This window comes from Ornithodoros turicata, chromosome 7 (genome assembly GCF_037126465.1).
Source record: "Ornithodoros turicata isolate Travis chromosome 7, ASM3712646v1, whole genome shotgun sequence".
NCBI lineage: Eukaryota > Metazoa > Arthropoda > Arachnida > Ixodida > Argasidae > Ornithodoros > Ornithodoros turicata.
Genome location: NC_088207.1, coordinates 18,382,208 through 18,409,380, shown reverse-complemented (window position 1 = coordinate 18,409,380; position 27,173 = coordinate 18,382,208). Strand labels below are relative to the sequence as shown.

The following is a 27,173-nucleotide window of genomic DNA, read 5'->3' as shown; positions in this document are numbered from 1 at the left end:
TAAACAGACACGATTTATTTCAAGAACTATTCTCAAACCGAGGACGCCAACCCACCGACGCGACGACACCGTGCAGTTATCTTTCGCAGCGCGTGTCACACACTGTTGAGCTGTCCATCGTACTTGTCCGCACATCAGTGCTTGTGATTCCTGACGTTCCCGGCATGGAAAAGTCACGCTGGCAGCTGCTTTCACTGCAATTCTCGCTGTCATCAATACTGGTCGCTGAAGACTCTTCCGATAATGTCGTTGAACTCCTCACAGCATTCCGTACTTTGGTGAACTGCCGACGACACTTCATGGTGATGTAAACCCCATCTGGAGTACGTTGCGGCTGCATTTTGTCGTCGTTCGTGCCTTTACGAATTTCTGCGAACCTATGCAAGGCCGGTGTTTCCCATGTAACCTCGTAGCACGCTCCAGTGATTGTGGGCGCTGGAGGTTTGTCTTTGCTTTGATGCGGCTGATCGGCCCCTTGCGTTAAGTGTACTTGGCCATCTTCACTTCTACCAACCGCGTCCTGTGGCTTCGAAACATTGTCCAACTGACGTACTCCGTCGTCATGACCACCAGGTGTAGGCCCCGCTTCAGTTGTAATTTCGCCCGTTTTTTCTTCTCGTATAGACACCATGCCGCAAGCGTGTTCCTTGTCTTTCTTCGCGGTACTTTCGTCCCCTTTATCCCGGTACACTTGTTTCCCATCCAGCGAAGGGCCCGCTGTCGCAAGATGTGGATAGCGCTTGGCGAAAACGTCTTCCGAAATGACGGGAAGCGGACAGGGGCTGTGGCCGCCGGACAAGGAGAACCCCCTGTTGTTGTCCAGGGTGCTGAGGTGCGCCGTAAGATCACCTTCATCGCCAACGGACAAGCCGTCAACAACGTCCCCGTCGGCTCGGGATAAGTTAGCAGCAGAGTTGGTAATGTCTGCGTAAGTCAAGGACTCCCCTCGTGCTGGGCATGACAGCGCCGTGGTTCCTGACACGGTGTCGGCTTCGAAGGTGAGAAGTCCTCGTCTGGATGGCGAGTACTGTGGCATCTGCGACGGTGATTTCAGAGAAGACTTCCTGAACCTGCAAAATTTGGACGAAGAAGACGTGGTGATGGAATGTCTGTTACTCGAATGCATGCGGGTGCACGTTATTGGCGCCGCGAGTTTTTGTGGCTATGGATACGGTTTGTCTTGACTTGCAGTGGATAGACCCGCCACGCGTGCAGTGTGCTTAGCCTGACTATATTTACATCCCATTGGTTTTCATGCGATGATAATATGACGATTGTGACGACGAGAATTTTAGCTTACGGCGTAGTCCACCAGACCTACAGCGATGGAACTCGTCTGTAGACATCTGCTCTGCACCGGTCAATCCGAAAAGCGTAACTGAAGCGTAAACCTTCCTTTACATTCCACCTACATACACTCTTAAAAATGAACTTCACCGCATAGCACGCTCCTAGCCAACCATCATCTCGAATGATATCGTTATCTGCCCTGATTTGTTGAAAAAGGGAGGCGTACGCCTTTTTTGTGACAATTATGAACAGCATAAGTGTCACAAAAAAGGCGTACACCTCCCGTTTTCAACAAATCAGGGCAGATAACGATATCATTCGAGATGGGCTAGGAGCGTGCTATGCAGTGAAGTTCATTTTTAAGAGTGTAGTTTGTACTTTGCATTTACTTACTATTAACGCGTATATTAATCTAGAACAGAGTTCTCAAACACGTGGTCCGCATGTGGTCCGCAATGATCTGTTCTGTGACCCCAGGACCGTTGATCACCAAACAGAAAGAAGCTATCCTCTCAAAAAAATTAACGGCGAATTAGGAATTAAGAAACCAAACTGTCAAACATTGTTTTTACCCTTGCTAGGGGTTGTTCTGCACCTGTCCGAGTTTAGCAGGGCATACGCATGTGACCGCTTCCTGTGCAACATGAACCTCAACAAGTTACGGATAGCGTGACACTTTGGCACCGTTGAAACTAATGTCAGGATTAAGATGCGTTCAATAACGACGGACTGAAAAAAATAATAACAGTAACTAAAAACAAAGACGGAACAGTTATGCACAAGCGTCATATTAAGGCCAACCCGAAGCCATTGTCAGGTAGCTGTGTTTTCACTCCGATTTCCAATCCGTTCTTTTTTCCAATTTGATACCGTGTGTAAATAGGAGATAATTTCGCTGCTCCCGGACACTGTCATCATCACACCGTATTTTCTCGAATCGCTTTGCATTGTTTCAGTACCCGATTTGGAAAGGCAGCCTATTTATCTGCACGAATTCTGTACGCATCGTCCGGCTCCACGGTGTAACTACACCGCTCCGGTGTAGTTACCTATATTGTAAAAACCTATATTGTCAAACCTATTGTAAAAACCTATATTGAAAACCTATATTGTCATTGTATGGTATATTGAGGCGATTGATGGTAATTATCGTCATTTCTTCTCTGTGTGACGTCGTGCTGACCTTTCCGAAATAAACGTATATACACCCCCCCCCCCCCCCCATCGTGTGGCCCTAGGACAACAAACTGCAAATTGCTCGAAACCCACCCACCCCAAGAAAAAGCAAACACGAAAGGAAATCGCTTATCTGTAAATAGGTTCCTGGTCTTCGTTGTCTATCTATGTATTCTTACAGTCTTAAAACAGCACTTCACCGCATAGCACGCTGAAGGCCCACCATTGCGTACACTCTTAAAAATGAACTTCACCGCAAAGCACGCTCCTAGCCAGCCATCATCTCAAATGATATCATTTCCTGCCCTGATTTGCTGAAAACTGGAGGGGTACGCGTTTTTTGTAACACTGGTGCCGTTCATAATTTCACAAAAAAGGCGTACGCCTCCTGTTTTCAAGAAACCATGGTAGATAACAATATCATTCGAGATTATGGTTGGCTAGGAGCATGCTATGCGATGAAATTCCTTTCTAAGAGTGCATTGCCACGAATGATAGGGTCTTATCGCTTCTGATTCGAAATGGAAATATATTCTGTTATATCTGGAGATTCGAGGGAAATGGGAATATATCTGTCTGGCGATTGAGGATGCTGTAGTCGGTACACAGACGAAAGGAACCGTCAGCCTTGGGAGCGATTGTGATGGGCGAGGCAAATGATGTTGTTGACGGACGAATGATACCGGCGTCTAGCATAGATTGGAGCTCCTGTCTGGGCTTGGGTTTTGTGTTAATTATCATATATCCAGATTGACAGAAAAGGACGTACGCCCTCCTTGGTAAACGCCCGCCCCCCACCCCATGTTGGCACATGGCGTGCTATTGAACTTGCATTTTTTAGTCTACGACGGTTGGTTCAGTTTATTCTACATGGGTAGATATCCTTATTTTGTGGCTATTCACCGATAAACGCCAATGACTACCGGGATGTTTTTTTTTTTTTCTGTGCGTTCGAGAAAAGCTACGTCAACAGCCGATAACCAGTGCGAGAACGATAAGCAATAGTAATTTTTTGCTCCGCTTTAACGGCGCATACTCTAAAAACTGAACTTGGCTGCATAAAACGCTCCAACCCAACTATCGTTTTCACTGCCGATTTATTGAAAGCAGAAGGCGTACACCATTTCGTGGCACTTGTGCAGTTGCGTTAATTTTCACAAAAAGCTTCGCTTTTCGCAAATCAAGAGCGATAACGGTATCGTTCTGTACAACGTTAGGTCTCCAACGTGTTATGCGGCGAAGTTCCCTTTTAGGGCGAAACCTGAGAAGACAGGAGAAAGTGAGTAAGAGGGGGATCTTGGCTCGTCGCCAATATGACGCTGTTGTTGTCACGCTCTTTGGAAGGACGTACGGCCTCTTTTCTAGCAACTAACAACAACAACAATAATGAATTATACCATGAACAGACGTACGGCTCTCTATTTTCATAAAATCGGAAAAGATAGCAATACCATGGCGGTTCTTCGAAGAAGGTTGTGCGGTCATGTTCTGTGTCTGGAGTTTTGGAAGGGCTTTAGAATATTATGCGTTGAAAACCTGCGATCAGGATGCCCTGGCAAAAAGCTACACTCTTAAAAATGAACGTCACCGCACAGCACGCTCCTAGCCAACCATCATTGCGTGTGATATCGTTATCTGCCCTGATTGGTTGCAAACGGGAGGTACGCCTTTTCTGTGACAATTATGAACGGCATAATTGTCACAGAAAAGGCGTACGCCTCCCGTTTTCAACAAATCAGGGCAGATAACGATATCTTTCGAGATGATGGTTGGCTAGGAGCGTGCGGTGCGGTGAAGTTCATTTTTAAGAGTGTATGTACTGAATGTGTGAGTGCATGGGGTCCGGCTATGGAAGATTATATTTCTTTATCTCTCTCTCTCTCTCTTGGGTTTCTGTGAGGTGGAGTGTTCCAATGATATGCTACTACCTTCCATCCATCCCTATGCTCCTGAACGTTCAGTACATTGTGTCCCTTTTGGGATTCTAACTAAGAGCAAGCAGGAGGCATCTTACCTAGCGCGCCAAAGGCAAAAAATAACAATAACTGCAATGATAGGCGGCACAAGCCAAGATAACAATCCTTCCAACAGATAAGACTCTGGAACAAAGTTATGGGTGCAATGGCATGTCATCGGTTAGGAGAAGATGAACACAGCGCTATTGTTTATCAAAATATGAAATATACATAAAGACACATCCGGTCATCATTTTGTCAGGCAGACACATCCACAGCAAGCCTGTAAGATGACAGCGCTCCATAGTGCAGGTTTCGTTAAGAATCCAACTGCACTGGTGCTCAAAAGGGGGTTGTGACAGTTACAGTGAACCCTCGTTATTTTGACCATGGTCGTTCCCGAAAATTTTGGTCATAATGCGGAATTGTCATATTAAGGGGGGGATTTGCAGAGGTTTCACTGCATTGTTCCCCAGGAGTATAGTCGTAAAGCGCGTATGTCAGATTATCGGGGGTCATATTAACGAGGGTTCACTGTACATCACACTGATCTGATTTATTACATTATGCGCACATTGTATAGAGTGCTGAGGGGGTAATATTGTTCTTCTACGCTTCGTAATTCTATTTACAATTTATTGTCCAGTACTTCTCCTTCATAACGTGTGCAGCGTTAATACAAAAACGCACTTTTTTTCGGATACGAGCGAGTAGACTTACCATCATCCACATACCTCTATTCATTGTTACGTCATTTGAAGAATTGCAGCACCCAGTCAGACGCCAACGCGGAGGTACACATAACGCTCTGCTCTACACTCTTAAAAAATGAACTTCACCAAATAGCAAGCTCCTAGCCAAGCACCATCCCGAAATGACACGTTCTCGTCTCCGATTTGTCGAAAACGGTAGACGGAGCCGATTTTGTAGCCAAAATGCAGAACATAATGGCTCCACATAATAGCTCCGCCTCCCGTTATCAGCAAATCTGGAGAAAGAACGTTGTCATTGGGAATGATGGTTGGCTAGCAGCGTGCCATATGTAATGAAGATACGAACCTATCAGATTCATCTGTCACAGCTAACAAGTTAAAATCGCCGTTTGGAGCCGACACAGTCGGCGGCCTAGTCTGATAGAGTTCATAGCCCCTTTGAGCTGGCATAAAATGGCTCTAAAACAACGAAACCGGTTATGTGTTTAGGCTATGAATAGCTGTGTTCGGACTTAATTCCAACACTTCCTGTGGCAACCCTGAGTATAAACACGCACGTGACACCGTTTGCCATAGCTTTGCTATGTAACCGGACACAAGCTGGAGCGGTTCCTGTAGCTATAAACGCGAGACATTTGTTTGAACAGAAGGACGCGGTACCTCAAGTGCACCTAAGCGTGAATGATCGCTTTGTTATATCCCACTGTGTCGCAACATTCATCTTAGAACGCGCACAGTTCAAGCCCCTGTGCACACACACCAAACCACTGATGTGGTGCAGTCTATGAAAAAAAGGAGCACTTTTACTCTTTTTTGGGGACAAAATGTATTGCTACAACAAATAGTTCCTTTCGGGAGTAAATGCACGGCAGTAAATGAATGTCACAGAGTGGAGACTGCATTTCACGCTCTGTTCTAAGTCTCCATGAAGAGGGCATAAAACTACTTTGAATGAAACCGTCAACCGTGATATATCGAGTGATAAAAAGTCTTGTAGCGTAAAAAAGTCGACATACATAGGGCAGAATTTGCAAAGAGAGAAGCGCTAACTGTTTCTTACTCTGTGTGGGTGGAAAATTGGTAAGTTGCCTGAGTTATACAGGGTGTCCCAGAAAACGTGTCATTGAATTATAATAAAAAAACTACACCACCTAGAGTCATGCGGTCAATGGCATTTGTTCTTACTGGATTTTTGCCACCTCCTCATGTGAATGTCCTGTAACGTAAGTTTAATTATGTAAATTTTTGCGAGCTTAAGTCGGAAATTTGCCTGGTAAAGGCCACTTTTTATTCCCACCAATATGAAGAGCGTGTCTAATTTAGTCAAATTAATGATAATTGACAGGGATATTCAGGAGCTATCCCATCGGAAAAAATAGCCGAACATCATGCTCTACCGAGGTCGCACAGAATAGCGCACGATGAATTTTTCAGCGCAATCTTTGCCAGTCCGACGAAAGGAGGTTGGAAGCCCAGCCCTCCTAGACATCGGAGAAAGAGATAAAAGAGGCACGGCTTATCACGTTCGACTTTCGCTGGGTTAATGCTTTCCCTCTCCCAATTTTAGGAACAGTTACTTTTTCTACTATCACTCTGTGGGCTGGCTTCGGAACCTCCTTTCGTCGCACTGACAGCGATTGCGCTCAAAAAGTCATCGCGCGCTATTGTCCGGTGCCCCGAAAAGCATGATATTCGGCTATTTTTTTCGATGGGATAGCTCGTGAATATCACTGTAAATTATCATGGATATGAGTGAATTCGGCACGCTCTTCATATTGGTGGGGTAAAAAGGTGACCTTTACTTGGCAAATTTCCGAGTTCAGTGCGCAAATATTTACATAATTAAACTTGGAGTACATGACATTCACATTAGGAGGTGGCAAAAACCTAATAAGAACAAATGCTGTTGACCGCATGATTCTAGGTGGCGTAGTTTTTTTATTATAATTCAATGACACGTTTTCTGGGACACCCTGTATATAGCCGTATGCCATCAAATTGACCAAGAGCACGTAGACGAGACTGTTGCATTCGGAAGACCATTTGCGAAGTTATCAGTGACAATTTACAGTCCTGGGGAGTAAATTTCGGGGTTACGGGAACTAAAATTGGGAGTAGTTGTAGTCTAGGGGACTAAAACTGCAATTACTCCCCATCTTACCACTTTTTTTTTTTTCTTAGGGCGCGTAGCACCCGTCGGATATGCCCTCTGTACGTACACCATCGAACTGCAGAACCCGTTTTTTTTTTTTTCGCTGTCCGTTGCTCGTAATGATATCTCCTCGTGGTGGGGTATGTCAGTACGACTGTATTCCTGCCTGAACGACTATAAAGACTGAAAATAATGCTCGAGACGCAACGCGCGCACAGGGAAGATTGAATTGAATTGAATTTTATTTACCATGAGCTATTATGTACATGGAAGGCGGCAGGGCAAAAAGTTGCTTAAGCAACTTGACAAGGCCCCGACGCCCTAATTTCAGCACCAGCAGCATGTGTTTATACAGACATTGTTCAACAAACTACCAACACTTGAAATAATTAAAGACCCACAAACGTCCTTGTGCAATACTAAACCACAATAGAATGGTGCTACTAGCAGGTACTTAAAAACCTTTAGTGGCTGACACTAAATGTGAAATAATAAAGAAGAGAATTAACCATATCAAGATCGAAAGCATATTCACCTTTGCTAATGCAGGAGCCGTCTCTGACTTCGTGCGAATCTTCGCAGACACAGGTGCCTTTATGGCACACTGTAAATGAGTCGGTGCATGAGTCGGGCGATGAACAGTTGGAACCCAGCTTGCGCTCTGTAAAGTGTAAAGGTCGCAGAACACACCAAAGTAGGAATCATGCAAAGCCATAGTGCGTCCGTCAGTTCCGACACCTCGATCCCTTACGATAATGAGTTTTGAATTTCTGTGAACATCTTGTTGAGTTCACTTTGAGTTAACAGCAACTCAATAAAACATCAATGTGAGCTCAAATTATTATTATTATTATTATTATTATTATTATTATTATTATTATTATTATTATTATTATTATTATTATTATTATCAAGCTAAATTAGCTCTAAAAGAACTCAATAGAAATTTTATAGCACAATGTTCTATAGAGCTGAGTTGCTATTGCTTTTCTGTTGAGCTTTAACTGTGTTGAGCAGGCTCAAGAAGCACTCGATAGAATTTTTATTGCACAGTTATCAATACACACTCTATTGCACAGTTGCTATTGCTTTTCTGTTGAGTTTTCACTGTGTTGAGTTGGCTCAAGAAGCCCTCGATATAATTTTTATTGGACGGTTCTCAATACGCACTTTATTGCAGAGTTACTATTGGTTTTCTGTTGGGCTTTAACAGTGTTGAGCTGGATAATTGTGTCATAAGTTCACGGTTCGTTACAACATACATGCACTGTATTGCGTGCGATATTATTGACATAAAAAGTATAAAAAGTATTTTTCATTGCTTGCGGCGTTGATCCTTTACGTGTTCATCCATAGTTTTACGGTAAAATTTGCTATGGAGGTACTAAGGAGACTTGTACGTACCCTGAGTAGGTTCTCAAAATGCCGTATTTTAAAATACTTTTTCCTCTATTTTGGTACCCTACTCAATATTTTTTCCGACAAGTATTTTTGAAGTATTTAAAATACTTTTTTCAGTATTTGCTACTCAGTACTCAAGATACTTTCCTTCCTCGTGAAGCCATATCCAGCACACTTCCCCGCAGTGTCCAGATTTTCAGCTCACTGGGACTTGACCCCATTTTTCTTTCTTTTTTTTTTTTGTGGGGGGGGGGGGGGATTCGCACATCTGTCACTTATTTTCCCGTGCAAGAGGCTGGTCCCACGCTTGGCCTGTCTTGTCATTAGCCCGACTCCTTCGTCAGCAAACGGTTCCTATTAATATTCCAGGTGAATCCACAGGGGATTAGGTACAAGAGAAACCCGGCATTTATTTCCTTGGTCACCAAAGCAACAAACACGCGCCAGATGTTGAAAGATCCGAGCCGATTTATGTTACGAGTAGCAGAACACGTCGGGAGATGAGTTCAATTTCTCCTCCTTTCCCCCCCGTACAAACAAACAAATGAACGAACAAACAAACCCGAGCTGACATACAGGATTCAGAACATATCACTAAAGTTTACTTGAATTCACCAAAGTTCACCAAACATTACTAATCAGTCAACTAACAGTCAACAATGCTTATGGCGGACAATGCTTACAAGTATGGCGGATGAACCTTATTCTTTTCATTTGATTGGCCACGTTCAGAATACGCGTTTCACTTACTGCTAATACTTACGTTCTTTAAAGAGTGTCATAAATACTTCTTAGAGTATTTAGTACTCTACTCAAATTACTTTCAGTTTTGAGTATTTTGTACTCTGTTTTAAATACTTTTTACGTGGAGAATTTAGTATCTTATTTTAAATACCTTTGCGCTGTATTTTGTACATGTCTGCAGGCTATCCCGAAAGCCTCAAAGGAAAAGCAGCTAGAAACGTAGACGTTATCTTGGTGGTGAGTTAATACTCCAACTAATTCCCCACTTCATTATTGTTTTTATGCGCAATCAAATACAGTTGAGGCGCCTCACCCTCCATTCTGACTCAGAGGCGAGCAAGACTCTCGGATTCGCGGAAGCTCGCAAACAAGTGATATTAGTTATCAGTTTTCTCTTAGGAAGGAAATGTCATTGCTGCATATGCCTTGCTAACTGAGCTTTTTGGGCTTAGGGGTCATGACATTTTTATGCTGCTCTCTTTTTGCTTTTTAAAACCGCTGCGCATGATAAAAAACAGCGCGAAAAACTGGACAGACACAGAAGTTGTACTCATGGGCAGCGCTCCCCGTGTGTACGTGTCTTTTCTGACTGTCCAGTTTTTCGCGCTCTTTTTTCCCATTCGTGATGTACCAACTTGCCCACACTGTTGGGATAAGTCTACTTCGTCCTTTTTTACTATTGTTGCTGCAATGACATCAACATATCGGTATGTACCTGCCAAAGAAAATTTTTTTGACCGTATTGCAATTTATTGGCCCGCTGCAGGAGGGTAAGAAACGGGAAATGTCGGGAGAAAAGGGGCATGATCTGATTGTCCGTCCCATTGACACACATGCGTGTGTCAATGGGACGGACAATCAGATCAGGCCTCTTTTTTCGGTTTGGGATTTTTCGACTTTTCCCCTTGCATACAGAGGTTCAATTACAACTAAATGAATTTTCAATTAAAAGTTTGCAATGCCTGTCGAAGAAGCCCAATAGAGTTTCAATGAAATCTCAACAGTTCCATGATAGGCAAGCCTGAGCGATGGGCAAGAACACGTAAACAAACACAAACACGAAGGCTCAAAACCAGCAAGACAGCATCGCTCAGGCTTGCCTATCATGGAGTTCATCCACCAGCTAGCCTGCATTTACGCCATTCTGTCAAGAAATCTCAACAGCCGTTTTTGTAAGACTGGAGACTTGCTAGACGGTATCACAGTCCTCTTACAGCAGGTCGGACGATTTCTACCCCTCTGTGTGCCGAAACACCTTCCTAAGACCACGTGACGGCCACCGCCAACAATGTGGAGCCTTTCCACTAAGGCTCAATTCCTCGTTCGTATCGCCCGTATCACCTCTTACGGCTGGACTGGTAGTATGCACTGTTGCAGTTGCGTTCCTGCCGACATGCGGAACCGGAGAAAAGGTATCCTCAAAAGCGCGTCTCACGGAGTTACTTCCTCGAATTAGCTCAGGGGAAAAGAGGTGCTGACACCAGGAATCGAACCTGGGTCTTCTGATCCCCGTTCAACTGCTACACCACATCAGCACGCCGTTTCCCTTGAGCTACGCTGTTAAAGCAGAATTTCACCACATAGCACGCTCCTAGCCAATCATCATTCCGAATGACATCATCTGTGTCCTTATTTGCTGAAAATGTGAGGAGGCGCTTATCTGGGACGCGTCATGCATGTCCCAGATAGGCTCTTGCCCCTGTTTTGAACGTATCATGACACAATGATATCATTCGTAATGGTGGTTGGCTATAGGAGCATGCTATGTGATGAAGTTCTATTTTACCAGTGCATAAACTCTAAAAACAGAACTTCACCGCATAACACGCTGTGCGCCAACCACTGCCAAGAATGATAGGGTTATTGCTTCTGATTCGAAGAGAGAGGGGAGTGTACGCCTTTTTGTGGCAACTTTCCTAGATACTGTGGAGACTACAGGGGGCGCCAGTAAAAGGCAGCGAAGGCAAAGGAGCCGCCACGGGAGGGCGCCACCGCCAAAAGGTGGAAAGGGAATAGGACAGGTCATGGTAAAAAGGAACAGCGGGGAGGTGGGGAGAGGAACTTGTGCGAGCGGCACGATCGAGGGAGCGGCCTTACTCTGTCAAGGTATGCAATAAACCGTCTGATGTTTGACTGACCTTTCTTCTGTTCCTCCATGGGCAGGATGGGCAGGGGTGGTCGGGGAGATAGGAAGGCATTCCCATAATACAAATTGCCACAAAAAGGCGTACGCCCCCCCCCTCTTCGAATCAGAAGCGATAACCCTATCATTCGTGGCAATGTTTGGCGTACAGCGTGCTATGCGGTGAAGCTGTGGTTAGACTGTAGAGTGCCTCAAGTACAGGGGAGACGGACAATCAAACAACGCTATTTCCATTCTATCTTTCTCACTTACTCTCTCATTCAGACACGAGGCAGGGCCATTTGTAAACAACGAGAATTGACCGAGGCAGGACCACAACTACACTCTTAATAATGAACTTCACCACATAGCACGCTCCTAGCCAACCATCATCCCGAATGACAACGTTCTCGCCCTAGATTTGTTGAAAACGGGAGGCGGAGCCTATTTTGTGCTCATTATGCACGGCACAGAATAGGCTCCGCCTCCCGTTTTCAACAAATCAGGGGCGAGAACGTTGTTATTCGGGATGATGGTTGGCTAGGAGCGTGCTATGTGGTGAAGTTCATTTTTAAGAGTGTAGGGACGACACCAAACACGTAAGCCTCAAACGCCCAGAAATTAACGAACTTTCGAAAAATCGTGGTCTGCCTCGGCCAAGTTGTCTACGTCGTTTACTTTCTCACTGTCTAGTCAGTGCGCGAGTTTTCATGTATTTTTTTTAGTTATTGTTTACGTAATTTACTTGTTACTTGCTCACGTACACTCTTAAAAATGAACTTCACCGCATAGCAGGCTCCCAGCCAACCATTATCTTGAATGATATCGTTATCTGCCTTGATTTGTTGAAAACGGGAGGCGTACGCCATTTTTGTGACAATTATGAACAGCATAAGTGTCACAAAAAAGGCGAACTAATTTTTAAGAGTGTACCCATTAGTTCACAGTGCTGGCGGCGCATTCGTCATCATCCATGATAAGAGCATGCTATCTCACCTATGGAACGACAGAAGCGCAAGCGCTGTTTACCAGTCGCTTTGCGAACGACTACCGAAGAGTCTCTTGCGGCTGTTCCTAATCTTCCGTCGTCCCCGTGCGTGAACCAGGCGGATGAACACGAAATTGACAGCCGGATAGCTGATCCAAAGAGCGCATCGGTGCACTGCTCCGCGCAAGAGATATGTAAACCGAAACAAATTAATTACTCGGAAAAATCACTAAGTGCCGATGCGTTTTTTTTTTCTTTGAATACTTTTCGCTGAAGGTCCCGATGCGTAAAACAGAGGTTCCGTAAGCGTGCGAAGTAAAAGCTAAAAGTTCGGATGTTTATTTAATTAGTGAGCGTATGCAAATGAACCGCACATTACTCAGTTCATGGCCGATGTCCCAAGAATGTTTACCAAAAAGAAATTTCTTCAATGGCGCCACCTGTTCACGAATTATTCAGCCGGGGGATTTTCGTGAAACGCCCTGTATATGCAAACTATATTGCCAATTTTCAGGCAATATTCTATGGCCGACGGCTATATGTAGACCACATTGCCCACTTTCAGCCAGTATTGTTTGGTCGCCGGCTGTAATTCCGGCCGTATTGCCCGCTTCGATCCAATATTGTTTGGTCCTCGGCTATATGAAGACCACCTTGCCCATCTTCAGCCAATATCGCCTGTTTGCTGGCTATATGGCGACCGCACTTCCAATGACCAGTCAATATCGACTGGTTGGCAATCTTGGACTTATATTCCCATTCTGCAACAATTATTGGAAGAATAATGGTAAACATGGTCCTCTGGAGGACCGGTATCCAGTGTCCCGACAATTATGAACCAATAAGTTAGTGTGCATGCCTGGGGTACGCTTTCCAGTCGAGTAGAGTATTGACTAGAGTGTCGTAGAGGAAAACGGGGTGAGGCTTGCCTGTGAAAGGACGGCAAGTTTCACTCTCTAGGAGGCAGCGCTTTCCAGAAATCAAAATTGATAACGGTATCATTATATGCTATGGTTGGCCTCCACCGTGCTATGCATGCGGTCAAGTTTTGTTTTGTGAGCGTACACAGAACGGGAGGGGGTCTATGGAACTTTACATGGTGGAGGAGTGTTTCACCCTATTGTTTCCCTCTTCTAAGTATACACTAACTAGGTGCACCACGACTTCGGTGGTTTAAACCCTCGGACACCATTTGTCTACATGACACTGTTTTAGAGCATTAAGGAGTATTGTTTTCCTACTCTTGTTTTCCGTACCACGCACACTCGTTACTGCTGCAACTCGTCTTCATAACCCATTCCTTTCATGTTTCGCTTTGCCTTGACGTTAATAATCGATAGACAAACGCTTTACTTCGGGTATTACGAACGAAGTGCTTCGTCACAATACTCAATCCCATTCCGAGAGGTAATTACGAAGCGCGAATGCGACAATTCGAGCGTGAGACCGCCACGAGTCGTCCTCTGTTATTGCCGGTGCGATCGCATTGAAAATGAAAAATACGCCGACACTTTCAGGCATTGAAAATCTTATCCCACGTACGAGGTCGCTTTCAAACATCGATCGAAGTCGCTCGCAATTTGTCATTGAGTTTCCCGACATTTCGAGGCTTCCCGGGTCGGCTGATGGCAGCTGGTATACTGAAGTCATGGATGTGATTGAATGGCTCTTAATGTCTCCGCGTAGCGGTCGGGTAGTAATAAGGCATTTTGTGTAGATGATGCTGGCAGCGGACCTTCCCACTCCCTTCACTGCCAAATAAGGATATAGGTTTCGTATCTGGACGATGAAGAAAAAGGCTTTTCGCCTTAGTTTGTGGCCGATTGTAGCGCTTTCCAGTAGAGTAGAGTACGCTCTAGGTAGGTAGGGTTCTAGGTAGGGAGGTAGGGTTCTATGGTGCATATATAAATGTATTTTTGCACGTTATAGCATGTTTCCAATGAAAATGCACGCATATAGCATATTTTCCCATATTTTCGTGCGGTCAGGTGCGAGAGCTTTCGTGTTCTTTCATTTAAGGTAGGGTTTGCTGGTTTCTGGAAGACTTTAGGTCCTCTTTCGCGAAAATTCTGTTCAGAATCGAATATTTTTCATACTCAGGAGGGGTGTTATGTTTGGCCTCCACTCTCCAACTCGGCGCTCGAGGTTCGCGCCCCCGCCTGGCGTCAGAGTAGGTTCGTTTCGCGTGCGTGGTGGAAAGGCCGTACTTGGCCTTCGCCGCTTACTTTACCGGTATTACTGACGGGCGGTGTTTGCATTTTAACCTGTGTGGGACAATAGCGAAGGCAGAAGTCTTGAGCTGCACGCTTTATATCTGTTGCGCAAGTCTTATTTCTTGTGTGCTCCAAATCAACGCGGCTTCATTTTGTCGCGTGATCATTTTCCCTAATAAAATGCTCAAAATTTGTCAAATATGCATTCCGCACATTCCATTCATATACCACAAGAACAGCGAAAAACGTTGCGCATACATATACATGCGTCGCAGATTTTTAGTGCAAGTGGTAGGCGTATTTATATTATTATTTATATTTATTTATATATAAATATTATTTATATTTATTTATGACTTAGTGCATATTTATCCGCGCTGTACTCATCATCGTACTGCAAAATCTATCATTGAACTACACTCTTAGAAATGAACTTCACTGCATAGCACGCTCCTAGCCAACCATCACCTCGAAAGATATCGTTATCTGCTCTGATTTGTTGAAAACGGGAGGCGTACGCCTTTTTTGTGACAATTATGAACAGCATAAGTGCCACAAAAAAGGCGTACGCCTCCCGTTTTCAACAAATCACGGCAGATAACGACATCATTCGAGATGATTGGCTAGGAGCGTGCTATGCGGTGTAGTTCATTTTTAAGAGTGTACAAAACTCTTCATTCGGGTTCAACCTCAACATCACAGCATATCATATACAACAACACTTTTAAGACCAGAGAGATATCTCTGGATCGATGTGAAAGTAGACGCTGTAATAAATCTCTCACCGATAACGCATCTTTGTATCCCTGGGACGAAGATGGGTCTCTCATTGGTGCAGACACACGTCCCAGAATCGCTGGTGGAATTGGCTGGAGCGCACGTCATGCCCAACTGAATGCTACACTCTGTTATCGACGTGCACTTCTTCCCGTACATCACCAATACTACGCAGGAAAAAGGAGGCTTTGTGAGGTTGTACGACATCGTAAAAGCATTCTATTCTAAACCTCTTATCATATGATGTTTTACAGTCTTTGTTTGTTTCTTTGTCTAGAGACGCGTCAGTGATGTTCTCAAGCAACACCGTCTGCTGCTTTCTGCGACTTTAGTTTTCCTTAAATGCATTAATTCACCGGCAGGGTACAGTAAAGGCGGGATACCATATCACGCGATAAGCGACAGATACACGACAAGTTCGGCGGCGGCACCCGGGCTCAACCGATAAAATAAAAACTATCTCGCGACTGCAAAATCCTGCATCTAAGTATAAATAAGCTAAGATATTAAGGTAATAAGCTCAATAAAGCAATATTCCTGCAATTCTTTTTTTCCTGGCTATACGCTATGCAAGTATTGGTCAGCTGCCTCAGCAGCTCTCCAGTTTTGCTCTTTCTCATATTGCACTTGGGGCGACCTCATTGGTCCCTAAACCAAGTAAGGGGCAACATTTCAAGGTGAAGTGCGCATGGTTCCTTCTGTGGAGCCCATGTCAGTCTACGAATACCCACTCATTGCTGCCTTGTGAGTGGACAGACACTTCGTCGCGTGCTTTTTTACCCACATTTTACCCTCTCTCCTATCTCAGAGACAAACTGGTCGTAGCCAGTGGCGTAGCCAGACCTCCAAGGTAGGGGGGGGGGGGCTCGATACGAAAACTCGCCCCCCCCCCCACTGATCCTGTGTCGACAACACACACATACTTGTGCACACTGCAAACTGAGGATTAAAAAAAGGAACGAAAATAGCTGATTTAGACGTTCACAGTACGATTACATGTATAGGCTGTCATGACCAATGAGGTGGTGTCACGAGATTGGAAGTATTTTGAAAAGCTCATACTTTGAAAACCATTCAAGAGTGCTTGTTAGATAGACGCCATGAACTGCAAGAACTTTCGCGATCGTCACACCGGTCCCCCCCCCCCACACACACACACATATAGTATTATGTTCTCGGATTTGCACGATTTGTGTGGGTCGGTCCGTGGCAGGTAGGGGGGCTCGTGCCCCCCCTAGCCCCCCCGTGGCTACGCCACTGGTCGTAGCGTGTCATCCTTTTCTGCTAGTGCTTCAACAAGTGGTGAGGGCGCTTCACATTTATACTTCACGTGGGGGAAGTTGGCTCGAGAAGGCTGCGGTTGCAACATTAGCCAACAAGAAGGCTTACTTGCGCTTTTAGTAGAACTGTCTTCGTCCTGTTGCTTTTGAGGATGTGGAGTTAAGTGCCTCGACTGTTCTTTGAACCTGTAAAACAGGACAAAGTCGTGCATGCCCCGTGAGAAAAATCAGCATAAACATCCTCCGAGTCTGGCCGTGACTTCCGTGACTGGCCATGGCGGTATCTCATTATGCAGTATAGCCAGTACACTGCATTGTAAACCGAAAGTGTGGCACGTCCCTCGAAATACGTTGACGTGCATCGACATGCCGTGTAATCTATACAGGGTGTCCCAGAAAACGTGTCATTGAATTATAATAGAAAAACTACACCACCTAGAGTTATGCGGTCAATGCCATTTATTCTTACTGGGTTTTTGCCACCTCCTCGTGTGAATGTCGGTGTAACGTAAATTTAATTATGCAAATTTTTGCGTGCTTAAATCGGAAATTTGCCTAGTAAAGGTCACTTTTTTACCCCACCAATGTGAAGAGCGTGTCTAATTTAGTCAAATTAATGATAATTGGCAGGAATATTCAGAAGCTATCCCATCGGAAAAAATAGCCGAACATCATGCTCTACGGAGGTCGCACAGAATAGCGCACGATGAATTTTTCAGCGCAATCTTTGTCAGTCCGACGAAAGGAGGTTGGAAACCCAGCCCTCCCCGACATCGCAGAAAGAGATAGAACAGGCACGGCTTATCACGTCCGACTTTCGCTGGGATAATGCTTTCCCTCTCCCAATTTTAGGAGCTGTTACTTTTTCTACTATCACTCTAGGGGCTGGCTTCGGAACCTCCTTTCGTCGCACTGCGAGCGATTGCGCTCAAAAAGTCATCGCGCGCTATGGTCCGGTGCTCCGGAAAGCATGATATTCGGCTATTTTTTCCGATGGGATGGCTCGTGACTATCACTGTGAATTATCATGAATTTGAGTGAATTCGGCACGCTCTTCATATTTGTGGGGTAAAAAAGTGACCTTTACTTGGCAAATTTCCGAGTTCAGTTCGCAAATATTTACATAATTAAACTTGGAGTACATGACATTCACATTAGGAGGTGGCAAAAACCTAATAAGAACAAATGCTGTTGATCGCATGATTCTAGGTGGCGTAGTTTTTTTATTATAATTCAATGACACGTTTTCTGGGACACCCTGTATAAGAACGTCACTATAACACAGCGGAAAGGAGGCCTGACTAGTAATCATTCAGAAGTGAACGTGATGGAAATTAATGACAATGAGGTGAGCGCATAAAAACACAAGACGAGCCTGAAAGCAGAGCCGTTCTGAGTAGGTGCTAGAACGGGCGTCGGCTTGTCGTGGTCTCGGGGGCTTGAGAAATAATAGCGAGAGATCAGCGAATTTTCATATGGAATTTAAAGTATGCCGTTCCACTTGAGGCCTGTACACACTCTTAGAAATGAACTTCACCGCATAGCACACTCGTAGCCAAACATCATCTCGAACGATATCGTTATCTGCCCTGATTTGTTGAAAATGGGAGGCGTACGCCTTTTTGTGACAATTATGAACAGCATAAGTGTCACAAAAATGGCGTACGCCTCCCGTTTTCAACAAATCAGGGCAGATAACGATATCATTCTGGACGATGGTTGGCTAGGAGCGTGCTATGCGGTGAAACTCATTTTTAAGAGTGTAGGAACGTCACTATAACACAGCGGAAAGGAGGCCTGACTAGTAATCATTCAGAAGTGAACGTGATGGAAATTACTGACGATGACGCTGGAGCGTATGAAAACAACACGAGACTGGAAGCAGAGCCGTTCTGAGTAGGGTGCTACAACGAGCGTCGGCCTGCCGTCGTCTCGGGGGGCTCGCAAGATTGAGAAATAATAGCGAGAGATCAGCGAATTTTCATATAGATTTCAAAGTATGCCGTTCCACTTGAGGACTGTACGTGTTTGCCGTACGTGTGTTTCAGCTTCAGCTTGGTTACTTTTTATCGCGTTCAGCAGTAGTCGCTATCCCCCGTCGTATGTTGTATATGTGTGTGAGATGAGGCCTAAGAGAACGTGTGAGAGAGGGAGTACGGCTGTCCTTTTCGTTTGAGTGAAGAGTCGTGTCAGTGTGTGGTGCAATATAGGCAATACCGTTGCCCTGTCAATCAAGAAGAAGTCCCGCCGCCGTCTGCCTTTTTGGACGACTGCCATTATTTCAATCTTTCGTCGGCAAGTGTTCTGACCATGAAACTTATTGTTCACGCACTCTTATAAAAGAACTTCACTGCATAAGATGCTGAGGCCCAAGCAGCACTCAGAATGATATATCCTTCTGTCTTCTGAACGTTGACAACAGTAGTAGTACGTCTTTCCGCTATCATATCGTTTCCGCTATCATCGTTTTACGAAAAACGAAGTGCTTTAAAATAGCCGTGCGCTCCTCGTCCTCAGCAAATCAGGAGACAGGGCGATATAATTCTGAACGCTGGTTGGCCTCGAGCCTGTTATGCGGTGAAGCTCTCCTGTTAAGCTCAGGTAGACAAACTCAGGTAACTCATGTTCCGTAATTGAACCTCTGTATGCAATAAGAGGATAAGTCGACTTATCCTCTTTTTACTATTTTTGTTGCAGTGATATCTAGATACCAGTATGCACCTGCCAATGAAAACTTAGGACCTTATTGCGCTTTGTTGGCCCGCTACAGCATGGTAAAAAACGGGAAATGCATGTGTGTCAATGGGACGGACAATCATATCAGGCCCCGTTTCTCATTTCGGGATTTTTCGACTTATCCCTTTATTGCATACAGAGGTTCAATTATTACTAGGGGCCGGATTTTTAGGCATTTGCCTATAAATGCCTAGAAACGCCTAAATACGACATTTTGGGGTTGCCTGCCTTTTTATCCACTGTATTGAATTGCAGTCTTTTTTAACGTTTTTAGACACCATAAGAGCCTTTTTTAGAAGTCTAAGTGCGAGTGCGGTTTTCAGACTCGCGCTGAGTGCTGCATTTTGCTTTTCGTTACTCGTGTTTCTGCCTTTTGTTCCTCTTTATGCGCAGATTTGATCCACAGATTAGGCCTCTCTGAGCCTTCCAAAACCTTCGAGGGCGGAAAACTAAAAGTATTAGTCAATATAACGTGTTTCTCGGCTGCCTCAGCATTCGTGTACCAGATGTCAAGGCTTGTGGTACCGTAGCCTTTAAACGAGCAAGTTTTCCTTCATATAGCATTCTCCAACACCAAGAAAGCCAAAGAGCGTACCACATTAACCTGCCTATTTTTGCTTTTTATTGCCTATTTTGGTATTTTTCGGGCCTAAATGCCTGCCTATTTCCATCCTTTTTAGTGCCTAAATTTTCGGAATTATTACGCAAGACGGACATTCAGTTATGACGCATTTAGCGTCACGGGGAACAAACTGGTTCCTCCGCGCATAAGTGACCGCGTTGTGGGGAATTGCTGTTTCGAAGTTACTTCGAAGCTATACTTGCCCATACGCTTGTCCAGTTTTAATTCGGATCCGGGCCGTATAAACCTACCACATCGGAGCTAAAAAGGGAACAGAATTGTATTTTTGCTATACAAAGTTTTTGCTACAAACAAACAAAACAGAACCGTCCGGCTCATAACGCGGTCCCAGCCACCCATAAATCCAAATGACATCTCTCATGTCTTGTTGTGAATGCTTTTTTATGTGGCACTTTAAATTTAGGCACAAAAAGTCGTACGCACCGATCTCTCCTCAACCCAGAAGTGATGCCGGTTCCATTCTATGGTCGGTATTGAGTATATTGTAAGAGTTTTTAGAGCATACGGAGCAAAAGAACAAAACTACACCGCATAGCACGTCCTTGGCCAGCAGTACTCAGTATGGTATCGTTCCCTGTCCTGATGTTGACAAATGGAGGTGTACGCCTTTTCTGTCACATCTACCCAGTGTTGCAAAGGTAGCGTACAATCTTAAAAATGAACTTCACCACACAGCACGCTCCTAGCCAACCATCATCCCTAATGACAACGTTCTCGCCCTAGATTTGTTGAAAACGGGAGGTGGAGCCTATTTTGTGTCATTATGCACGGCACAGAATAGGCTCCGCCTCTCATTGGCTAGGAGCGTGCTATGTGGTGAAGTTCATATTTAAGAGTGTATGCCTTCTCGTCATCAGCAAGCCAGGAAACAGAGCCAATAGTATAATTCTGAATGCTTAACCCGCTGTTAGCCAACCACCATTCCGAATTCGCTCTCTCCCCTGATCCGTTGAAAACGAGAGGTTTGCGCCTTCCACAAATTAGGAGTAAAAACGCTATCATTATGGGCAATAATTTGCTTTCAGCGTGCTATGGGGTCAAGTTCTGTTTTGGAAAATCGTCGACTTGATCTCCCACTGAAAGGTCTTTCCCGCAGTGCACAGACCTTGCTCTTCAGGTTGCGAACAAGAAGCGCTTTCACTAAATCACAATTACTCAAGATTGGCTCTCTAGACAACGCAAACTGCATACATTGTCAGCAAATTGAAACTATCGAACATATCCTACTGCATTGCGGTGCATATGCTGCGGTGCGGGAAAAATACCTTGGCCATTGCAGGAATTGTACGGTGGGTGATAGCCTACATCCCAGAGGCGCTTTCACGGAAAGATACTCCAAAATTCACAGCCTCGTCTGCTTTCTCCAGGAATCGGGCCTCGCTCAAAGGCTATGAGCACTGCTCGGACTTCTCATCACCTCTGGCAGTGTCTGCCTTAGATCGTAACTTCCGGCTGTCTTCATTCCTTCATCTGTTATCACATCATCTCATCTCATCCTGGCTACAGTCGTGACGCAGCCCACATCCGTGAGGCCAACAACGGCAAACCGGTTTACCACCACCACCACCACCTCTGTTTTGAAGATGTACACTCTACAGAGGGGGGGGCAGTAATGGCAGGATCAGCTCACCGTTGTTAGCCACACAGAAGTGGGCGTCGTAACGACCCCTCTAACGCTTTGCTCTCCCCGACGAACTCCACAAACAGAACTTCACCGCATAGCACGCTTCTAGCCAACCATCATCCCGAGTGACATCGTTCTTTCCCATAATTCGCTGAAAACGAAGGGGGGGGGGGGCTACGCTATTTTTTACTTATGCGGTTGCCACACAAATGGCGTACGACCCCCCGTTTTCATCAAATCAAGAAAGAGAACGTTGTCATTCGGGATGGTGATTGATTATAGGAGCGTGCTATGTCATATCATATGTCGTGAAGCTCTGTCTTTAGAATGTGTAGGCAAATGCGTAACAACAACAACAACAACTTGTTTTTAAGATGATGAATGGGGAGTTTCATCGCCAGGGGCGCTACTCTGCCCCATAGCTCAGAGCCGTATATTAAAAGGGAGTCTGGCCATTAATGGGTCATGCCTATACCTGAAGCTCCACCCACTTTTTCAGCTTTACGACCAACAGAGTTCTGAAATATGGGGTGCTATCAATCAACCTATCCTCACTATTTGTCCCCGTATCCAACATGGGCAGCGCCATTTTGGGTGGCAAGTGGATTGGATGGGATTGAAATGGATACTTCTCGCAACCCGCAGAACTAGTGGATTTTTGGTGCAAATTTGATGAGCGCCACCTAGGGAGCGTAAGGCACGTCGGGAGTTGTCGTCTGCTTCCGTCATTGCACCACTGCCGGCAGAACCACCTGCTGGGACACATTCTGTCGTCGGTATGTTTTTAAAACAAATCTACATGAATAGTTTGAATATAAAAGGCAAGAGTGTTTATATCCATGAAATCCAGCAATTAAATATAAGATTGTACAGCACAGCGCCGTTTTTGTTATGGTTTCGTTGTGATCGCCGTGTTCACTAGGCCTAACACGTCGACAAAACGTATTATTTTCAGTTAGACATCAGTGGATGAGCATAAGATGAAACTGATTTACGAGAAACTTATATTAGGATGTACATTTGCAGCGTAAAATCAGGTTAATCTGTGAAAATTTTTTGTCACGAAATCCCCGCTTCACTGCGTTTGTTTTCGTCGCCATTTTGGGTGGCAGTATGGTGTCATGGCGACCCCCCTGGTAAAAAGCAAACCAATCAGAGGAGCGAAACTGTGATTGACAAGTCGAGCCTCTTTTTGTGACTCCTCCCAATGGCCAAACTCCCTTTTAATATACGGCTCTGCCATAGCTGATGGTGATGTGGGGAATGAAATAATGAGCCCCTTCACAGTAAGGATCGAAGTCCTATGGTGTCCGAAAATGTCAAAAGAGCTTTGGGTGCACAGTGTTGGTGGACTGGATTTGGCACATGCGTGCTTGTTTATGCACTCTAAAAACTGAACTTCACCGCATAGCACGCTCTGCGCCAACCATTGCCACGAATGATACACTCTCAAAAATGAACTTCACCGCATAGCACGCTGCTAGCCAACCACCATCTCGAATGATATCGTTATCTGCCCTGATTTGTTGAGAACGGGAGGCGTACGCCTTTTCTGTGACACTTATGCTGTTCATAATTGTCACAAAAAGGCGTACGCCCCCCGTTTTCAACAAATCAGGGCAGATAACGATATCATTCGAGATGATGGTTGGCTAGCAGCGTGCTATGTGGTGAAGTTCATTTCTAAGAGTGTAGGGTTATCGCTTCTGATTCGGAGTAAGAGGGAGGGTGTTCGCCGCTTTATGTCAATTTGGATACATGTTAATTGACACAAAAAGGGCGTACGCTTCCCTCTCTCCTCGAATCAGAAGCGATAACCCTACACTCTTAGAAATGAACTTCACCACATATGCCTATGCGGTGAAGTTCAGTTTTCATAGAGTGTGGAGGAATCTGTTTGTATGGACATCCGAAAGACACCCAAGACATCCAAGCGCAAAACTCTCTCAACCATAAAACTATGTTTGATAGAAAACGTATTTGAACGATAAAAAGTTATTCGTCACAATATAGAGCAAAGGTATCTCTTACTGCAGCGGCCTTTCCTCCTTGAAGTGTGTGTGGCCGAAGTTGCATAGCGTCGCCATGGTGATCATGAAAACGAGGGGTCTCCTTCCTCCACCCAGCATTGGCATGCGCCACGGTCTCCAGCTTATACACAGTGTATGTTTCCGCACTGTAGTCGAACAATCAACACACGTCAATATGTTTCTTTTCTTTTTTGTCACCGCAAGGTATACCCTGAAAGACTCCCTACAAAGTAACCCTTACAAAAATGGTTTTGAAGTTTCTGATGAGCCTGTGATGAGTCCATAATAAATCATCAAAAATACAACAGAAATGCAAGGTCTAATGTATTTTGACATCACATTATCATCAACAACCTTACAGAATTTTTACATTAACTTTTTAATGAGTGATGTACGTACTATTTTTATTGTGTCCGTGATGCGTGCAGTGTAGGCAATATCGCCACACAGCATGAAGTCATCAGAAATACTGCACGTAGACTAATCAGAAACCTATCATATACTAATTGGGAAAGCATTGAAAACTTAGCAGAAAAACATCATAAACCAATGAGAAACTCACTCATCAAGTATGCATCAGAAAAGACCGACAAATTCTAAACATAAATTCATCAGAAATTCGTCACAAGATGCATCAGAAATTCTGATGGCTCTGATGCCAAAAGTCATTGACTTTTCAACAAAAAATCATTAAACATTTTTGTAAGGGAACTCAACCAGCTCACGAAGCTCATGAGGGATTCTTCCACAGTATCGGTAGCTATACACTCTTAAAGAAGAACTTCACCTCGTATCTCGGTCCTTTCGAACCGTCATCCCGAATGACACTCTTCCTTTCCCCTGATCCGCTGTAAACGGGAGGCGTGCGCTTTTTTTTTTTTTTTTGTGACACTCGTGTCGTCATGTTAACCATCACAAAAACACGTGTGCCCCGGTGCTTTCCACAAATCAGGAGTGACGTTTTGTCCGACGCTTGGCCTTCAGCGTTATACGTATAGAGAAGTTCAGTTTAGATTATGTTTACAAATTTTTTGCGCTCCCGTTTACCAGAGGGTGGGGAAATCATCGTGCTTTTTATACCATAGTGTCTTGAAAGGGTTGCGACGCTTCACTTACATATACAGGGTGTTTAACAAAACGTGCCATTCGGACTTTATATAAAAAAAAACGGGGCGACGGGAAAATACGGGGTAAACGGCATTTGTGTGACAGCTAAATTTGTCCCCTTGCAAAAATATTTTCATTTGATTTTAATTGAAAGAAATTGAATTTCTTTAATTGGACTAAAATTTCCCAAGTCAACCTAACGTTTTTTTTTTATATTACAGAATTAGAGAGCCCGTAGCGAACTTAGTCAGATCCACCAAGAAATCCGCTCGATATTGCAAATGGAACTGCCCCCCAAAAAAGTCCCGAAATTGAGGCTTCAAAGTTTCGGGTATTCAACTGCGCACCAGATCAGTCACAAAGATGCGCGGAGAGGAGGACATGCTCCTGCCAGCATCAAGCTATAAGAATTTATCGTCAGACCGGCGTGCAGCACAAGACGCGCCGATAACAGGCGGGTGACATTCCGCCATACGTTCATACGCGAAAAAAAAAAAAAATGATTCCGCCTCTTTTTTTTTTTCGCCCTCTTTTTTTTTCGACCTTCTATCTTTCATGGGGGCAGGAGCATGTCCTCCTCCCCACGCATCTTTGCGACTGATTTGGTGCGCCGTTGAATACCCGAAACTTTGAAGCCTCAATTTCGGGACTTTTTTTGGGCAGTTCCATTTGCAATATCGAGCGGATTTCTTGGTGGATCTGACTAAGTTCGCTACGGGCTCTCTAATTCTGTAATAAAAAAAAACGTTAGGTTGACTTGGGAAATTTTAGATTCCAATTAAAGAAATTCAATTTCTTTTAATTAAAATCAAATGAAAATATTTTTGCAAGGTGGCAAATTTAGCTGCCACACAAATGCCGTTTACCCCGTATTTTCCCGTCGCCCTGTTTTTTTTTTACAAAGTCCGAATGGCACGTTTTGTGAAACACCCTGTATAGCGAACAGCGGCAACAGACGATTATCTCATTGGTGTAAACCTGTACTTCGTGTTTTGGACATTACAACGAGAACTTCGCCGCATAACACGATCTGCGCCAACCAGTACGCCGAATGATACAACCATCGCTTCTAATTTGAGGAGACAGCAGGGTGTACGCCCTTTTGTGACAATTATCACATATCCAGATTGCCACAAAAAGGGGTACGCCAGCCATTTTCAACGAATCAGCAACGGGAATGTCTCATTAACTAGATTTGACTGGTTCACGTGGCAGTGAGGAAACAAAAATTGAAGTTCATTTTCTCACACCGTGGCGGCCAATGTGAACTGTGGCGTGTTGCCATTCTTCCACTCATCAAATGCACTGGACGCTATCTTTGACTATCTTCCAACTCCTACTTCAACCTGATAAGAGGATATTTAAAGAACAGGCCTTACCTTCTCAGTGTTCTGAATTTTCTCCTCCACTTTTAAAAATGAACTTCACCGCACAGCACGCTTCTAGCCAACCGTCATCTCGAATGATGTCGTTATCTGCCCCGAGTTGTTGAAAACGGAAGGCGCACACCTTTTTTGTGAAACTATAAACAGCATAAGTGTCACAGAAAAGGCGTACGCCTCCCGTTGTCAACAAATCGGAGCAGATAACGATATCATTCGAGATGATGGTTGGCTAGGGGCGTGCTATGCGGTGAAGTTCACTCTTAGGAGTGTATAAGAAAATGTGAAACCCGACATCCCAGTACACTGTTAAAACAGAACTTCACCGCATAGCACGCTCATAGCCAACCATCATTCCAAATAATATCATTCTGTGTCCTGATTTGTTCAAAACAAGGGGAAGGCGCCTATCTGGGACAAGATAATCTGTCCCAGATAGGCGCCTCCTCCCATTTTCAACAAATCAATACACAGAATGATATCATTCGGAATGATGTTTGGCTATGAGCGTGCTATGTGGTGAAGTTCTGTTTATACACTGATTCACGTGCTGCCTGTGCGATATTCAGTCTTTCCATCTGCCATCATGTGGATCCCCCCACGTTTCTTTTCTCACGAAACTTATCACCAGTCAATCATGCAGATATTAAAGAGTCCTTAACTCTTGATCGTCTGTTCCACGACCACCGCGAATGGCGTATGACCGCACCCACGGTCTTATCAGCTACTCTGTACAGTCAGTCCTTACCAAATGGTTCGCTGCAATGTATTCACTGAAGACGTATCTGCAATGGCACACCACTACGTATTCCTTTGTCTTCCCCACGTAAGGACATGCGT

At 44.6% G+C, this 27,173-nt stretch overlaps 2 protein-coding genes across 2 annotated transcripts in view; one reads left to right on the top strand and one right to left on the bottom strand.

The window, feature by feature from the left end:
- Positions 1–27,173, bottom strand: LOC135400271 (uncharacterized). The gene is made up of 7 exons (XM_064632053.1): positions 27,082–27,173; positions 23,846–23,990; positions 16,921–16,997; positions 15,540–15,698; positions 7,822–7,947; positions 4,481–4,565; positions 1–1,070 (listed from the first exon to the last, which is right to left on the bottom strand). The coding sequence occupies exons 2-7, from the start codon at positions 23,947–23,949 to the stop codon at positions 77–79; spliced, it is 1,545 nt and encodes a 514-aa protein (XP_064488123.1). The 5' UTR covers positions 23,950–23,990; positions 27,082–27,173; the 3' UTR covers positions 1–76.
- Positions 2,181–27,173, top strand: part of LOC135400272 (ankyrin repeat and SOCS box protein 13-like) — a 41,159-nt gene continuing 16,166 nt past the window's right edge. The window contains exon 1 of the mRNA XM_064632055.1: positions 2,181–2,329. The gene's annotated coding sequence lies outside the window, so the exon portion shown is untranslated. The remainder of the gene's footprint in view (positions 2,330–27,173) is intronic.